Raw genomic sequence first — 13,551 nt, 5'->3', positions numbered from 1 at the left:
GCAGGTTGCTGATTAGTGAATAAGGGAAAACACAACCCGAGCACAAACAGCTTCAGTTGTATTGGTTAAATACACAGAAAGAAAACCTCCCAGCCAACAGAGTTAGTCTGACCCTTCTGATATACTGCACAACTCATTCATTTCATTCAGGCATTGTGAGAGCCACCCTAAGCCTTCCCTGCTGGGTCTTTAGGGGTCCTTACCTGCATGGCGACGGGGAAGTCTGTCTGCGCCTCAGGAGGGAAGAACACATCAACCGCCTTCTTGGTAAATGGCTGGTTCCCTGTAGCCGGGTGACCCACCTCTATGATATGCAGCTGGAACACAACACGACCACACATCAACATACTGACCGCATTCTATCCACAGTAACATATTGACCGCATACTACCCACAGTAACATATTGACCGCATACTACCCACAGTAACATATTGACCGCATACTACCCACAGTAACATATTGACCGCATACTACCCACAGTAACATATTGACCGCATACTACCCACAGTAACATATTGACCGCATACTACCCACAGTAACATATTGACCGCATACTAACCACAGTAACATATTGACCGCATACTACCTACAGTAACATATTGACCGCATACTACCCACAGTAACATATTGACCGCATACTACCCACAGTAACATATTGACCGCATACTACCCACAGTAACATATTGACCGCATACTAACCACAGTAACATATTGACCGCATACTAACCACAGTAACATATTGACCGCATACTAACCACAGTAACATATTGACCGCATACTAACCACAGTAAGTAATTGACCGCATACTAACCACAGTAACATACTGACCGCATACTAACCACAGTAACATACTGACCGCATACTAACCACAGTAACATACTGACCGCATACTAACCACAGTAACATATTGACCACATACTAACCACAGTAACATAACCACACATGACCACAGTAACATACTAACCACAGTAACATACTGACCGCATACTAACCACCCATAACCACAGTAACATATTGACCACATACTAACCACAGTAACATAATAACCACACATGACCACAGTAACATACTAACCACAGTAACACACTGACCACAGTAACACACATCAACATACTGACCACAGTAACACAGACCATACATGTCAATATACTTATTGCATACTAACCACACATGACCACAGTAACACTGACCACACATGTCAACATACTTACTGCATACTAACCACACTGACCACAGTAACACACTGTCCACAGTAACACTGACCATACATGTCAACATACTTACTGCATACTAACCACACTGACCACAGTAACACACTGACCATACATGTGAACATACTTACTGCATACTAACCACAGTAACACACTGACCACACACAAACGTATGCATTTTGCATTATGACCACATAGTAACATACAGTAACCACAAAACAACAAGTCCGCACAAGTCTTAACAGTGATTGGCATTCATATTTCACATGCATATATGGAGAGTCCTGGTTTGAACAGAACTAGGTTCACCATGCCTGTATATCCCCCAGTGTCCTCTTCTCACCTTGCCACCAGCCTGGCTGCGCACAGCAAAGCAGAAGAGAGTGGAGGGTTTGGTGTTGCCCTCCACCTTAAACTCTCCGAAGGCTGCAGCATGTCCCTCGATGGGCTGGGACACCTTCCTGTCCACAGAGTACAGCTGCATGGCCCCCACCACACGGTTTTGCTGCAGGATAGAGGAGAGAGAAGAGGGGATGTCATCACTGTCTGAACATGCTAGAAAAGGACCAAAGTACGGTGCTTTTAGAACACAAACCCTCCCTAACGTACACCGTATGTCTGATGTGTGTGCTGTGAACTATGGGTGTGTATAAGACGTGCGTGGGTGTGTGCATACCTGTGCCGAGATCCCGATAAGCAGAAGCCACTTCTGCTGTTCGTCTGTTCTGTAGTTTATGATCTGGCAACCGGCCAGACTGGCGTGCCGATCAAACACTTTGATTGGCTGAGAGTCCCCCTCCATGCCCCAATGGTAGACGGCCGCTTCAGTCACCAAGGCGACGGTGTTGACAGAGATCCACTTCCAGAACATGACTTCCTCTGTCATGGTGTGAGCCTTCATCTTACTCTTCATCTCAATGTTGAAGATCTGCAGGCACTTAGCAGCTGAGGACAAAGGGAGGGCAAGAGGAGAGACCAATATAACAATTCATAATATTGTTCTATATCTATGGGAGATACAGTGAGACAGTGAATGAAGCTAATGCTAAACTGTAGCTAGTGAACTGCATCTTTGGGTAGCTAGCTGACTATCCAGGACAATGGACTTCCTTCTAGGTCTCCATGAGATTTGTACTTTGTTTGAACAATCCCTTTAAGTTCCCAGCAAACTGGATTTCCATGATGGGTCAAAAGTGTGCTATTTCCCTGTCTAGTGAAAGAGCGTGACCGGAGTGGGGATAAAGAGCGAGGCCGATAGGTAGATAATACACTCAATGACCTAATATATAGTATCTAGCAGACAGATCCTCCAGAACAACTGTGGATCTCTTCCCCAGGTTGTTTCTGTAAAGGAGAACATGTTCTGAATCTCTTAATTACATGGATGGTGAAATAAAAAGGTAAATAAATAGACATACAAACATACATCACAAAAAAGTGTGTCACAGAGACACAGAACGTGGTGCAGCGGTCTAATGCACTGTATCGCAGTACTAGAGGCATCACTACAGTCCCTGGTTTGTTCCCGGGCTGTATCAACTGGCCGTGATCGTGAGTCCCATTGGGCGGTGCACAATTGGACCAGCGTCGTACGGGTTAGGGGAGGGTTTGGCTCATCACGCTCTAGCGACTCCTTGTGGGGGGCCGGGCGCCTGCAGGCTGACCTTGGTCATCAGGTGAACGTTGTTTCCTCCGACACATTGGTGCGGCTGGCTTCCGGGTTAAGCGGGTGTTAAGAAGCGCGGTTTGGCGGGTCATGATTTGGAGGATGCATGACTTGACATTCGCCTCCCGAGCTTGTTAGGGAGTTGCAGCGATGAGACAAGATCGAAATTGGAGAGAGAGAAAAATATTTGGGAGTGGCGGCAACGTTTTAGCAGCGGCGGGACGACACTGCTAAATCAATATAGGGGAAACACTTGAACTAGCAGGCTATTCAAAGGATAGTGAGAGAGAGCTGCCATAATCAGTGTTGGCTACTAAGGTACTGTTCTAGTCTCTGGCATGCTAAGAGAAATTAGTGAGGAAATAAAACTCCATCCTTTACTAACCTCCCATATGACAACCATTGTAAATGGAACTAAGCCCGAAGGACATCATTTAAAGATGAAACTAGACCAGTACTGACAGCATGTCCTATAGTTTCAGGTTTAGACAGTGAGTGAGGAATAGATGTGGGTTTCAGAGACCACCACACGTAGGTGAAGAGGTACGACATACCTGGTACGCTGCAGAGAGAGATCTAGAGATGGAGAGGAATACCTCACACACACACACACCTCCTAGTGTGTATGATATCTGATGAGGTATACCACACACACAGTCAACCAGCATACAACAGGTCATGCTAGCATGTACGGTTCTCATAAAAGCATGTGTGGGTGTCTGTGTTTGTGGGGGGACTGACAAACTGAAAAGTTCCACACTTGAGATGTCACAGTCAGGAGACAGTTACAAAGTGTGGATTCAAATGCTCATCCAAACGATCATCGATTTGGTTACTTTTCAGAAGGAATCAGAATACAGTGCCTTCAAAGTATTTACACCCCTTGATCTTTTCAACATTTTGTCGTTACAGCACAAATTTCAAATTGATTAAATTGAGATTGTGTGTCACTGGCCTACACACAATACCCATAATGTCAAAGTTGGAATTATGTTTTTATAAATGTTTACAAATTAATTTAAAAAGTGAAACGCTGAAATGTTTAGAGTCCATAAATATTTAACCCCTTTGTTAAGGCAAGCCTAAATTAGTTCAGGAGTAAAAATGTGCTTAACAAGTCACATAATAAGTTGCATGGACTCACTTTGTGCAATAACAGTGTTAACATGATTTTTGAATGACTACCCCATCTCTGTACCAGTGAATTACAAACACAAAGACCAAGGAGGTTTTCTAATGCCTCGCAAAAATGGGCACCTTTTGGTAGATGGGTAAAAAAAAGCACACATTGAATATCGCTTTGAGCATGGTGAAGTTATTAATTAGCCTACACTTTGGATTGTGTATCAATACACCCAGTCACTACAAAGATACAGGCCTCCTACCGAACTCAGTTGCCGGAGAGGAAAGAAAACCGCTCAGGGATTTCACCATGATGCAAATCCTGACTTTAAAACAGTTCAAATCAATGGCTGTGATGGGAGAAAACTGAGGATGAATCAACAACATTCTAGTTACTCCACAATACAAAATTAAAGTGAAAAGTTTATGAAAATGAAAATGAATTAAATTTATGAATTTGCATCCTGTTTGCAATAAGGCCCTAAACTAAAACTGCAAAAAATGTGGCAAAGAAATTAACTTTATGTCCTGAATACAAAGTGTTATGTTTGAGGCAAATCCAACATCACAGAGTAGCACTCTTCATATTCTCAAGCATAGTAATTGCTGTATCATGTTATGGGTATGCTTGTCAATGGCAAGGACTAGAGAATTTTGGGGGGATAAAAACAAATCGAATAAAAATAAGCACAGGGCAAAATCCTAGAGAAAAACATGGTTCAATCTGCTTTCAACAGACACTGGGAGACAAATTCACCTTTCAGCAGGACAATAACCTAAAACACAAGGACAAATATGCACTGGAGTTGCTTACCAAGACAACATTGAATGTTCCTGAGTGGCTAGTAACGGTTTTGACTTACTTCTACTTGAAAATCTATGGCAATACTTGAAAATGGCTGTCTAGCAATGATCAACAGCCAACTTGACAGAGCTTGAAGAATTACTTTAAGAATAATGTGCAAATATTGTACAGTACAGATGTGCAAAGCTCTTAGAGACTTACCCAGAAAGACTCACAGCTGTAATCGCTGCCAAAGGTGATTCTAACATGTATTGACTCAGGGGTGTGAATACTTTTGTAAATTAGATCATTTGTGTTTTTAATTTTCAATAAATTTGATTAAGAAGGAAGGGAAGCTTTTATGAGAGACATGATGACCACAGACAGAAGAGACAGACCAGAGACCACAGACAAAGACAGCGATAACAACACAGACAGAGAGTGACAGGTAGGAACTCACCGTCTGAGAGAAGGTGACAAGAAAGCAAGCAAGGGAAAGAAAGCCAAGAATCAGTCTGAGAAAAATAGTTTGAGAGCAAAGCAGACATCTGAGATAGAAAAAGGGAGAGAAAAAAAGGTATGAAAGAAAAAGAGTGAGACGAGAGAGAGAGGAACACTCACCCTCTGATAGATGACAGAAAGCAAGGGAAAGAAAGGTAAGAGTCAGTCAAAGAAAAACGAGGGGGTAATGAGAGAGGTAAAAAGAGATGTGCAAAGCCTGAAGAGATGCATTAGAAGTAAGGCAAACCGATACCGACAGAAGACTAAATGCGCCTGTGTTTTGACAAAGGGGTAGAAGCAGTGGCGGAAAATCAATTTACATGACCAATTTAGTACATTTAGGCAATGTGTCTGAGTGCACTGACTTTGTTTTTACAGCACGGGAGGAAATAGTGCATTATAACACAGATACACCCAACACTGCATTTGACAGCTATGTTAAAGTTGGAGTTACATAAACAGCAATCCTGTGTGCAATACGTAAGCATTAAGACACCTGGGGGTGTGGTATATGGCCAATATACCACAGCTAAGGGATGTTCTTAGGCAAGGCGCATCGCAGAGTACCTGGACACAGACCTTAGCCGTGGTATATTGGCCATATACCACAAAACCAAGAGGTAACTTATTGCTATTATAAACTGGTTATCAGCGTAAATAGAGCAGTAAAAATAAACATTTTGTCACACGGTCTGATATTCAGGGCTCAAACCACCCAGTTTATAATGCTAAATAACACACTATTCCTTTTAGATAACCTTTTCAGAACAAACGTGATGTTGAAAGAGGTTTCTCATATACCCATGTAGTAAAAATTATTTATTTTTTTACCTTTATTTAACTAGGCAAGTCAGTTAAAAACAAATTCTTATTTTCAAAGATGGCCTAGGAACAGTGGGTTAACTGCCTGTTCAGGGGCAGAACGACAGATTTGTACCTTGTCAGCTCAGCTCTTGCATCCTTTCGGCTGGTAGTCCAATGCTCTAACCACTAGGCTACCCTGCCGCCCCAATGATAATGATAATGATAATGATTTAATTACTCTAGTAACAGCATTGGATTAACAAGTAACTACGTAGTAAGTGCATTGCAACAGAGCGTTTTTGTTGGTTGTATTACACCAGTGGAATAAGGAGCAGTGAGGGCAGGGGTCAGGGAGCAGGGGTGTTAGGGAGCATCCCAAATAGCACCCTAATCCCTACACAGTGTGCCATGGGCCCTAGTCAAACGTAGTTTGCTACATAGGGAATAGGGTGCCATTTGGGATTCACCCACAAGGATGTGGGGCCGTGGTGGTAGCCTACCTTTCAGGGCGATGACCTTGCTTGTAGGGTTCATAATGGCGCTGTCAGCGGAAATGGGTCGCCTGCTGGGGTTATTGGGGTCAGCCATGTCTATGATCACCACCTGGTTTTGCTCACCCACCTTCTCCCGGATGCAGATGAATTTGTCAGACTCCATGGTCAGGTAGCTGAACCCGATGTTGGCCGGATTCACCCCTAGGTTCTGCAGCTGAAACACAGCGCAACACACACAGCCGTTAAATGCAATCTAAGTATTTCAGAGGCAACTGCTATAGTCAACCAATAACCCTAGACCCGTGTAGTACAGATGAATGGATTTGAAATTAGCAATGTGGGTATTTGACCTCTTTTGGGCTAGTTGAAATGTGTGGCATTATTGCTCATATCTAACCAATCCTTAAGGACTACACCAGCGCTTAGGTGTACAGTACAGACTAGGGGTCATTTGGAATTGGGCAGTGCAGTCAGTGGCACAATGTAAAGATATGAATCTACAACTGATATTTTCTGGAGTTGTACAAGGATGAAAAAAAACTAAAGTTGCCAGTTGATAACATTTGCCTTGGGTCAGGGAAAACAATTCTCTAAACACTCACTCTATTAAAATAACTGCTGTTCTGGTCCAGTTTTCCAGAAGGATATTCTTAAAGGTTGTTTTACAAGGAGAAGGTTAGGTGGAGTTACATAAACAGCACAGGCAGGCCTGGGAAACATGGCATAGGGCAGGCAGACAACAACAGGGTATTAGGATGACTCTGGAAAGCTTTGTGTGCTGTGACAGCTGCTATTCATCTGGCTTTTACTGAGGCATTATACAATAACATACAGTAACAGTCATTTCCCGCAACTTATTTAATTCAAATAACCCAACACTCCCAAATACCAAACTCTACATAGTAGTGCTTGAGAGAATCTCAAACGCCAAACAGTAATTACTATTTAATTACCATGCTATTATGTTATTTCTAAGTAAATACAATGTAAACAGCAGACTAAAATACAAATGCTGTGTAACCATAAACACTGGCTGATTCAGGTCAGGCCTCTGCTAGTGGTTTCAAAGACTCAGATTGGAGGGCTTCCCAGGTAGGCCTAGAATGTGCCCTGATCTCCAGTGTCCCCCCGAATGGCACCCTATTCCCTGGTGCATGTAGGGTCCTATGCCCTATAGAGAATAGGATGCCAATTGATCTGACCTAGAGTGAGATTAGATGTGATCTCCCCCAGCAGGTCATACTCTTCAAAAAGAGATAGATCTCCAGATAGGAATACGTGATCCTCAGTAGTAAATTATATCCATCATTGAGCTCATTGTTGTCCTAATGAGGAGATTACTCTTGATCTGAAGACGTAGCCTATATAATTGAGTACTGAACATTGTCAGTTACAACCAAAACAGTTCAAACCTGAAGGTTTTCAACCATTTTCAGTACTAGTATTCACTGATACTAGTTCCAGGTAAAAATTGTCCTTGACCATAGACACAGATCTAGAATCAGTTTGCCCTCCCCATATCATAACCTTAACCATTATGGTGGGAAACCACTGAACTGACTCGTGTCTATAGGTCTCCTCTAGCCCCATGACAGCACTGTGAGGTGATCAAGGGTTAGTCCGGATGGAGCACCAATCAGCCGATAACATGAGAGGCCAAAGAGGAGATATCTTTACTGGCTGCCAGAGATCTCTGAGGAGGAAAGAGGGAGGTGAAGGAAAAGAAGGAGGTAATGTTAGGGGAAGAAGGACCAGGGGAGTAGCTGCCAGCTGGGCTGAGGAGGGGAGGCAGTATGGCAGTCCTATGGAACCCTATTCCCTAAATGTAGTGCACTAGAGGGAATAGGATGTAATTTGTAACTTAGCCCAGAATGACAGAAAGATGGATTAAGATGGGGGGGAAGGTGAGTAAGCTAAGGCAATGGGGGAGGGAGGACATACCATGTCTAGAGAGAGGAGTTCCTATAATACTGTGCTTGTGAAAGGCCTGGGGAGGGGTGGCTGAGTCACTGGAAGCATCTCCCCGCTGCACTCCTTCATAGAACATTCCAAACTAAATCACTCGCAACCACAACCCAGTGTCTTCAGAACCCAATCTCTGTGCACATATTGACACGCACACGCGTGCGTTTTGACCAATCATATCAGCTCTGAAAAAGACCTGATTGGTCAAAAGACCAATTAGTGGAAAAAAAGATCAGAATTTGGCTGCCTGTCTAAACGCAGCATCTGAGGCGGCAGGCCTGCCTAAATGTGTATGTACTCTAGTCCTAAGTGTATTGTATTTGCTAATAACACAGCTCAGATTTGTTCTCTGCATTCCTCTGGCTTTACATTTCCTGAAAATGATAATAATAATGAATATTAACGGAGACATTTTCTGATCTAGTAGAGCCGGGAAGATACCAGTATTGCGATACTCATTAGTATAGTGGCAAGGAAACAAAACATTAAGTGGGTTTAACCTTTTTAGGAAAACAGCCCTAATGTTGGAAACAAACCTTGTTGTCATCTAGAGTTACATTTACGGAACACAATAGTTTACATACAGCAGGTTTTTAAAAGGGACCGAAGAGTTTGGTCTGCTTTATGTTCTAATGTTTGCCAAAGAAAAACAATTTGCAATACTGTATCTTCACAGCCCTATTAGGCTTATCTAGTGTTTTGCAATAGTGCTATGTCTTTAAAAAATATTTCTCTCAAAACCGTGATTCCTAAAATATGTGTCCAGAAATTTGGTCAACGGTGTCAGATTTCTCTACAATCATAAATAAATCAGGAATGAACTACACCATAATGACCTCTTCTTCATGTCTTCCTCACATGCAGTACAACAGGACTACTCATGGTCTGTCAAGTTATATAATTGAGAGATTTAAACAATATTGAAATCACCTTGGTCACAACAATAAACTGTCAATGCTATCTCCGTGATAGGATATACATTTTGGTTCAAATGTGTTTATTTTAAATTAGGTTTTAGAGTCATAAAGCAACTGAAGTAAAACTACATTTCTACTTTGACTACCACTGGAATAAGGGGATTGTGTTTGTCAACTTCGTAAAACATCAACTCCGTCAGATTTTTGTCTAACGTCAATTCCGTCCGAGTGCTGAAAGAGCTGATAGATTGGTTCGATTTTTTGGGAGGATTTTAATATGAATAATTTTCTACATTTGAAAATTATTGTTGAACTTTTATTTTTAAAGGCAAAAATAGGTCTGTTAGTATTTGTTGTCAACTCCGTCACTGATGGCTAACCCACTTAAGATCAATTTGTCAATATTGTTCTGCAACATACACTTAAAACAATGCATTTGCTGTCTAAATGTAACAGATAATGTTTGTTTTATAAAATGTTTTACGTGCTGAATCTAGAAAAACATGCCAAAATACAAACAAAATGAGTGCTGGAGCATTATACAGCGTTATGAAATAAAAAATAACTTGAGATCTATATGACATATTTGAATAATCTAATGTTAGAATTACACAATCAAGTCCTTTAAACGCTTGAAAACAAATGTGAAAATGTAAATGCAATTTAAATGGTGTCTGACAGAGTTGACATGGGCTTAAATCCAGTTCATTGCATTTTATGAAGAAATTAAAGAGTTAGGTTGTTCCTTTACACAGTGTGATAGCTGATACTTTGGTCTTTCAAAATAAATATTTAATATAAATACATTTAGAAAAATTTGAAAAAAAGTAGAGATTCTCATCTTTCAAAAATTCCTGAGCTGTCAGTTTAATAGCATGTTAACCTGGCATATTTAGTATCACCACTCTTGCTATAAAAAACAAGTCAATAATATAGGCTAACAAAAATAGACTCTAGTTTAGGACAGCTCCTTCCAGTTAGGTGTATTGTTTCAACTGAGAGAGACTGGTGTGGGTGTGTTATTTTTAGAGTTTCATTACTTAGGCTTTGTCCATATCAATGTGTTGTGCAGGAGGGTAGTAAGCAGTAATAAGACTGACTGGTTGGCTGGACACCAGCCATTAGTTCCGGTGCAAATAGAGCTGTTCCAGCCGACAGCAGTGCTGTCAGAGGTGCTCTGCTGGGCATTATGATCATGATCTCCCTTCCCCTTCCTGCCCTGATGTGATTTTATGGGTTAAATTGGCCTGCTTACCTAATCTGTCTATTAGTGGAGACAACAGCAACAGCCCTGAGCAGGGAGCTGCTCTTCTGTTAGTACTAGAGAGTAATATCCCAAAGCAGGGAGCTGACAGGCAACCAGCTGATGGACAGGCAACAGAGACTGACTGGGACCAGAAATCAACCCAGGCATTTAACACACCAGACAATTTTTTTTGCCAAATAAATTGTAATTATTTATGTGCAAAAACACACAAAAAAACTGGCCCAAAGATGGACCAGCCAATCTGGCATGGCCAATCTGCTTATGACTGGCTACATACCTCACAGGTCTCTCCCTCTCACTAGGGCAGACTCAGACTGAGGCTAAACTACAGGGTATTGAACTTGGGACTTCTGTGAAACTCATGGACTCCATTAGCCTACTGAGCTAAAGCAAAGGTTGGGTGTTTTCAGCAACATCTGGCCTACATAATGCAGAACCTAATTTGTCCTAGACTGAGCCCCAAAATAAATTATTCATCTGCTAATAGACTAACAAACACAATGTATCATAAATGAAATACTAAAGGGCACAGATCACTGATCCATTTACATTAAATAAGTCTCCACGAACACACACGAGTAGGGTCAGTCAGTCAGTCAAGCCTGGGAAAAAGGAGTATTAGACTAAACACAGCTTAGTGTTATTGACATGTTTAAGAACACACAATGAGACAATGGCAATGTTAATTTACAGTGTGCGTGCCTATATTAGGGGTGCTATGTTTATGGCTAACCTTATACAATTGGGATAAGTCCAGCAGTAGTTGTACATAAAGCTAAAACAACCAATCCAGTCTCATCTGTGTGTACAGGGCAGTGAATGTCAACCCAGACTACACTGTTTAATGCATAGAGGCTGTAAATACCAAGACAGGAGAAAAGAAAAAAAGAACTTCAGGGCCAAAGTCCTCAGTTCCCAAATTCCTGGCATTTCTCTCTCAGCTGGAGCCATGACAGATCACAGCAGCCTACCAATCAGAGCAAGCCCGAAAATAAATCATACATGGAATAAAAATAAAGGGATACACTATCAATCGATTTGTCTGGTAAAATCTTGCTCAAATAATGTTGTGTTGCCTTTCAATATATGCATTTGTAGCAATGGAGGGGGAATAACCAGAGTAGGGCTTGAACCAGCAACCCTATATAGGTAAAAGGAATGCATGCCACCTGTGCTATAGAGGTTCAGATCTCGACCCTGTTACCAGATCTGTTAGTGCTGTTTTGCCAACTCCTCATATAAAAAGGGCACCACATTTTAAAATGGAACTGGTGAATGTTGGTGGGCTCTGTTGGCTGCATTGGAACGAGTGGGTAGTAGACATGGTAAATGGTAATTTGCTGGGGAGTGTCCAGAGAAAGAGGTCTTTAGTGAAAGGCAATTTCAGTCTTGATGTTGCCACAGCAACGAGCCACTGAAGGGGAGTGAGGTGGGCACGTCACAAACTTTCTCTTTGGCCCCAAGAAACCGATGGATAGTTGGTGTTCTCCAACATGGCCTACTAATTAAAAAATATGACGCCATCTAATCAAGCCACATCCAAACACCGTTGAGCCATAGTTTATCTAACTGCATACATTTATCGTAAATCACTCAATTCCAACAAGAGTTCATTGCTTAGTCCAGTCACTGGCTGTATTGTCGGGTCCGCTGAAAGCAGACTAACGTTATAGGCTACCAATACGATCTGACTGTTCAAATTTTACAAGTCATCATCTGCCCCCACAGAAGCTAGCTAGGCCTGTGTGTGTGTCTATATTGAGCACTCTCCAAGCAGCCCTGTCAGATTCCATTTAAATGCGGTATGGTGTTCCTATGTCTGAAAAACTGCGCGAAAATGCCTCCTGTGTTTTTTCGTCTGTTAGCGTCTTCTTACCTGCAGATGTTCCTGAAATCGTATCGGCAGTATCTGAGCCATTTTTTTGGCTTTTTGTGTTTCAAGTGTCCGGAGAAAAGGAAAGGGGAAGGGGACACGAGGAGGAATGAATGTTGTCTTGTATTAAAAGTGCCCCAAAAGCTCTCAAAAGTAAAATACGATGTACAATGAAAGGCGTCTCGCCGGCTTACGTTGATATCACCCGAATTCAGTGCTGCACTCATTCAGTAGCCTAACACCCAAACAACACTCCTGAACCAAAACTCTACGCTTCCGCTAAGTAAAATAGTCCACAACCATTAGACTTTAAAGCTCTGAGAGAAAACAAACAAATTGATGGAGCTCGAATGTTTATGGTATTCTACAAAATAACACATTTGCTATTCATAAGCCCCACAGTCGGTCAATAGGATTCCCCCACAAATACCAATGCATTGGCAAAAAAAATCGATGTCCTCAATGTACCCCTCCGCAGCCCCTTCCCCCTTAATTTTTTTCTAACTTCGAAATAAAGGCACGTGACAAGCCCCCTCCCATTCCGATTTCTAAAAACTCCAATGTTTAGACGTCGGGAATGTGCCTTTACCCCACCCGCGTAAAAGAGGAACTGAAACAGTGTATGAGACAAGGTAATAGTATGCGTTTAGGCTATGTATGTGTACATCGCTACCACCACACCTCAACTAGTCAGCACCTACATCATTCACCTATCCCTTTGTAATTATCATCATCAAGGTTTTTATTGTCTGCCACAAATCCACATTTCTAAACTGCTCACTGGTGAGTTGTGCTATGGAAAGACAAGTCGATTATTGTCTTATTTCGGTGGGTTGAAATAGGGTGAAACCTTAGAATTTTGGAAATCTAAACAACTTCAACTTTGAAGGAAAATAAAATGATATTCATGCTGTGGTGTTCCAAATGTAACAGAATTTAAAAAACA

At 41.8% G+C, this 13,551-nt stretch overlaps 1 protein-coding gene across 3 annotated transcripts in view; it reads right to left on the bottom strand.

The window, feature by feature from the left end:
* Positions 1-13,456, bottom strand: part of LOC109896026 (clathrin heavy chain 1) — a 41,347-nt gene extending 27,891 nt beyond the window's left edge. For 2 of the 3 annotated variants that reach the window (XM_031829910.1, XM_031829911.1), the window contains exons 1-7: positions 12,609-13,456; positions 6,590-6,797; positions 5,406-5,408; positions 5,245-5,247; positions 1,889-2,157; positions 1,556-1,717; positions 204-317 (exon numbers count right to left, since the gene is read on the bottom strand). In XM_031829910.1, coding sequence (XP_031685770.1) covers positions 204-317; positions 1,556-1,717; positions 1,889-2,157; positions 5,245-5,247; positions 5,406-5,408; positions 6,590-6,797; positions 12,609-12,650 — 801 coding nt within the window. In that variant the 5' untranslated portion in view covers positions 12,651-13,456. The remainder of the gene's footprint in view (positions 1-203; positions 318-1,555; positions 1,718-1,888; positions 2,158-5,244; positions 5,248-5,405; positions 5,409-6,589; positions 6,798-12,608) is intronic. The other variant, XM_020490215.2, reaches the window with a different exon arrangement.
* Between the last annotated feature and the right edge of the window lie 95 nt (positions 13,457-13,551).

This window comes from Oncorhynchus kisutch, linkage group LG8 (genome assembly GCF_002021735.2).
Source record: "Oncorhynchus kisutch isolate 150728-3 linkage group LG8, Okis_V2, whole genome shotgun sequence".
In the NCBI taxonomy this organism is placed as follows: domain Eukaryota; kingdom Metazoa; phylum Chordata; class Actinopteri; order Salmoniformes; family Salmonidae; genus Oncorhynchus; species Oncorhynchus kisutch.
The sequence above is the reverse complement of the archived record's forward strand: the minus strand, read 5'-3'. Positions and strand labels throughout refer to the sequence as shown.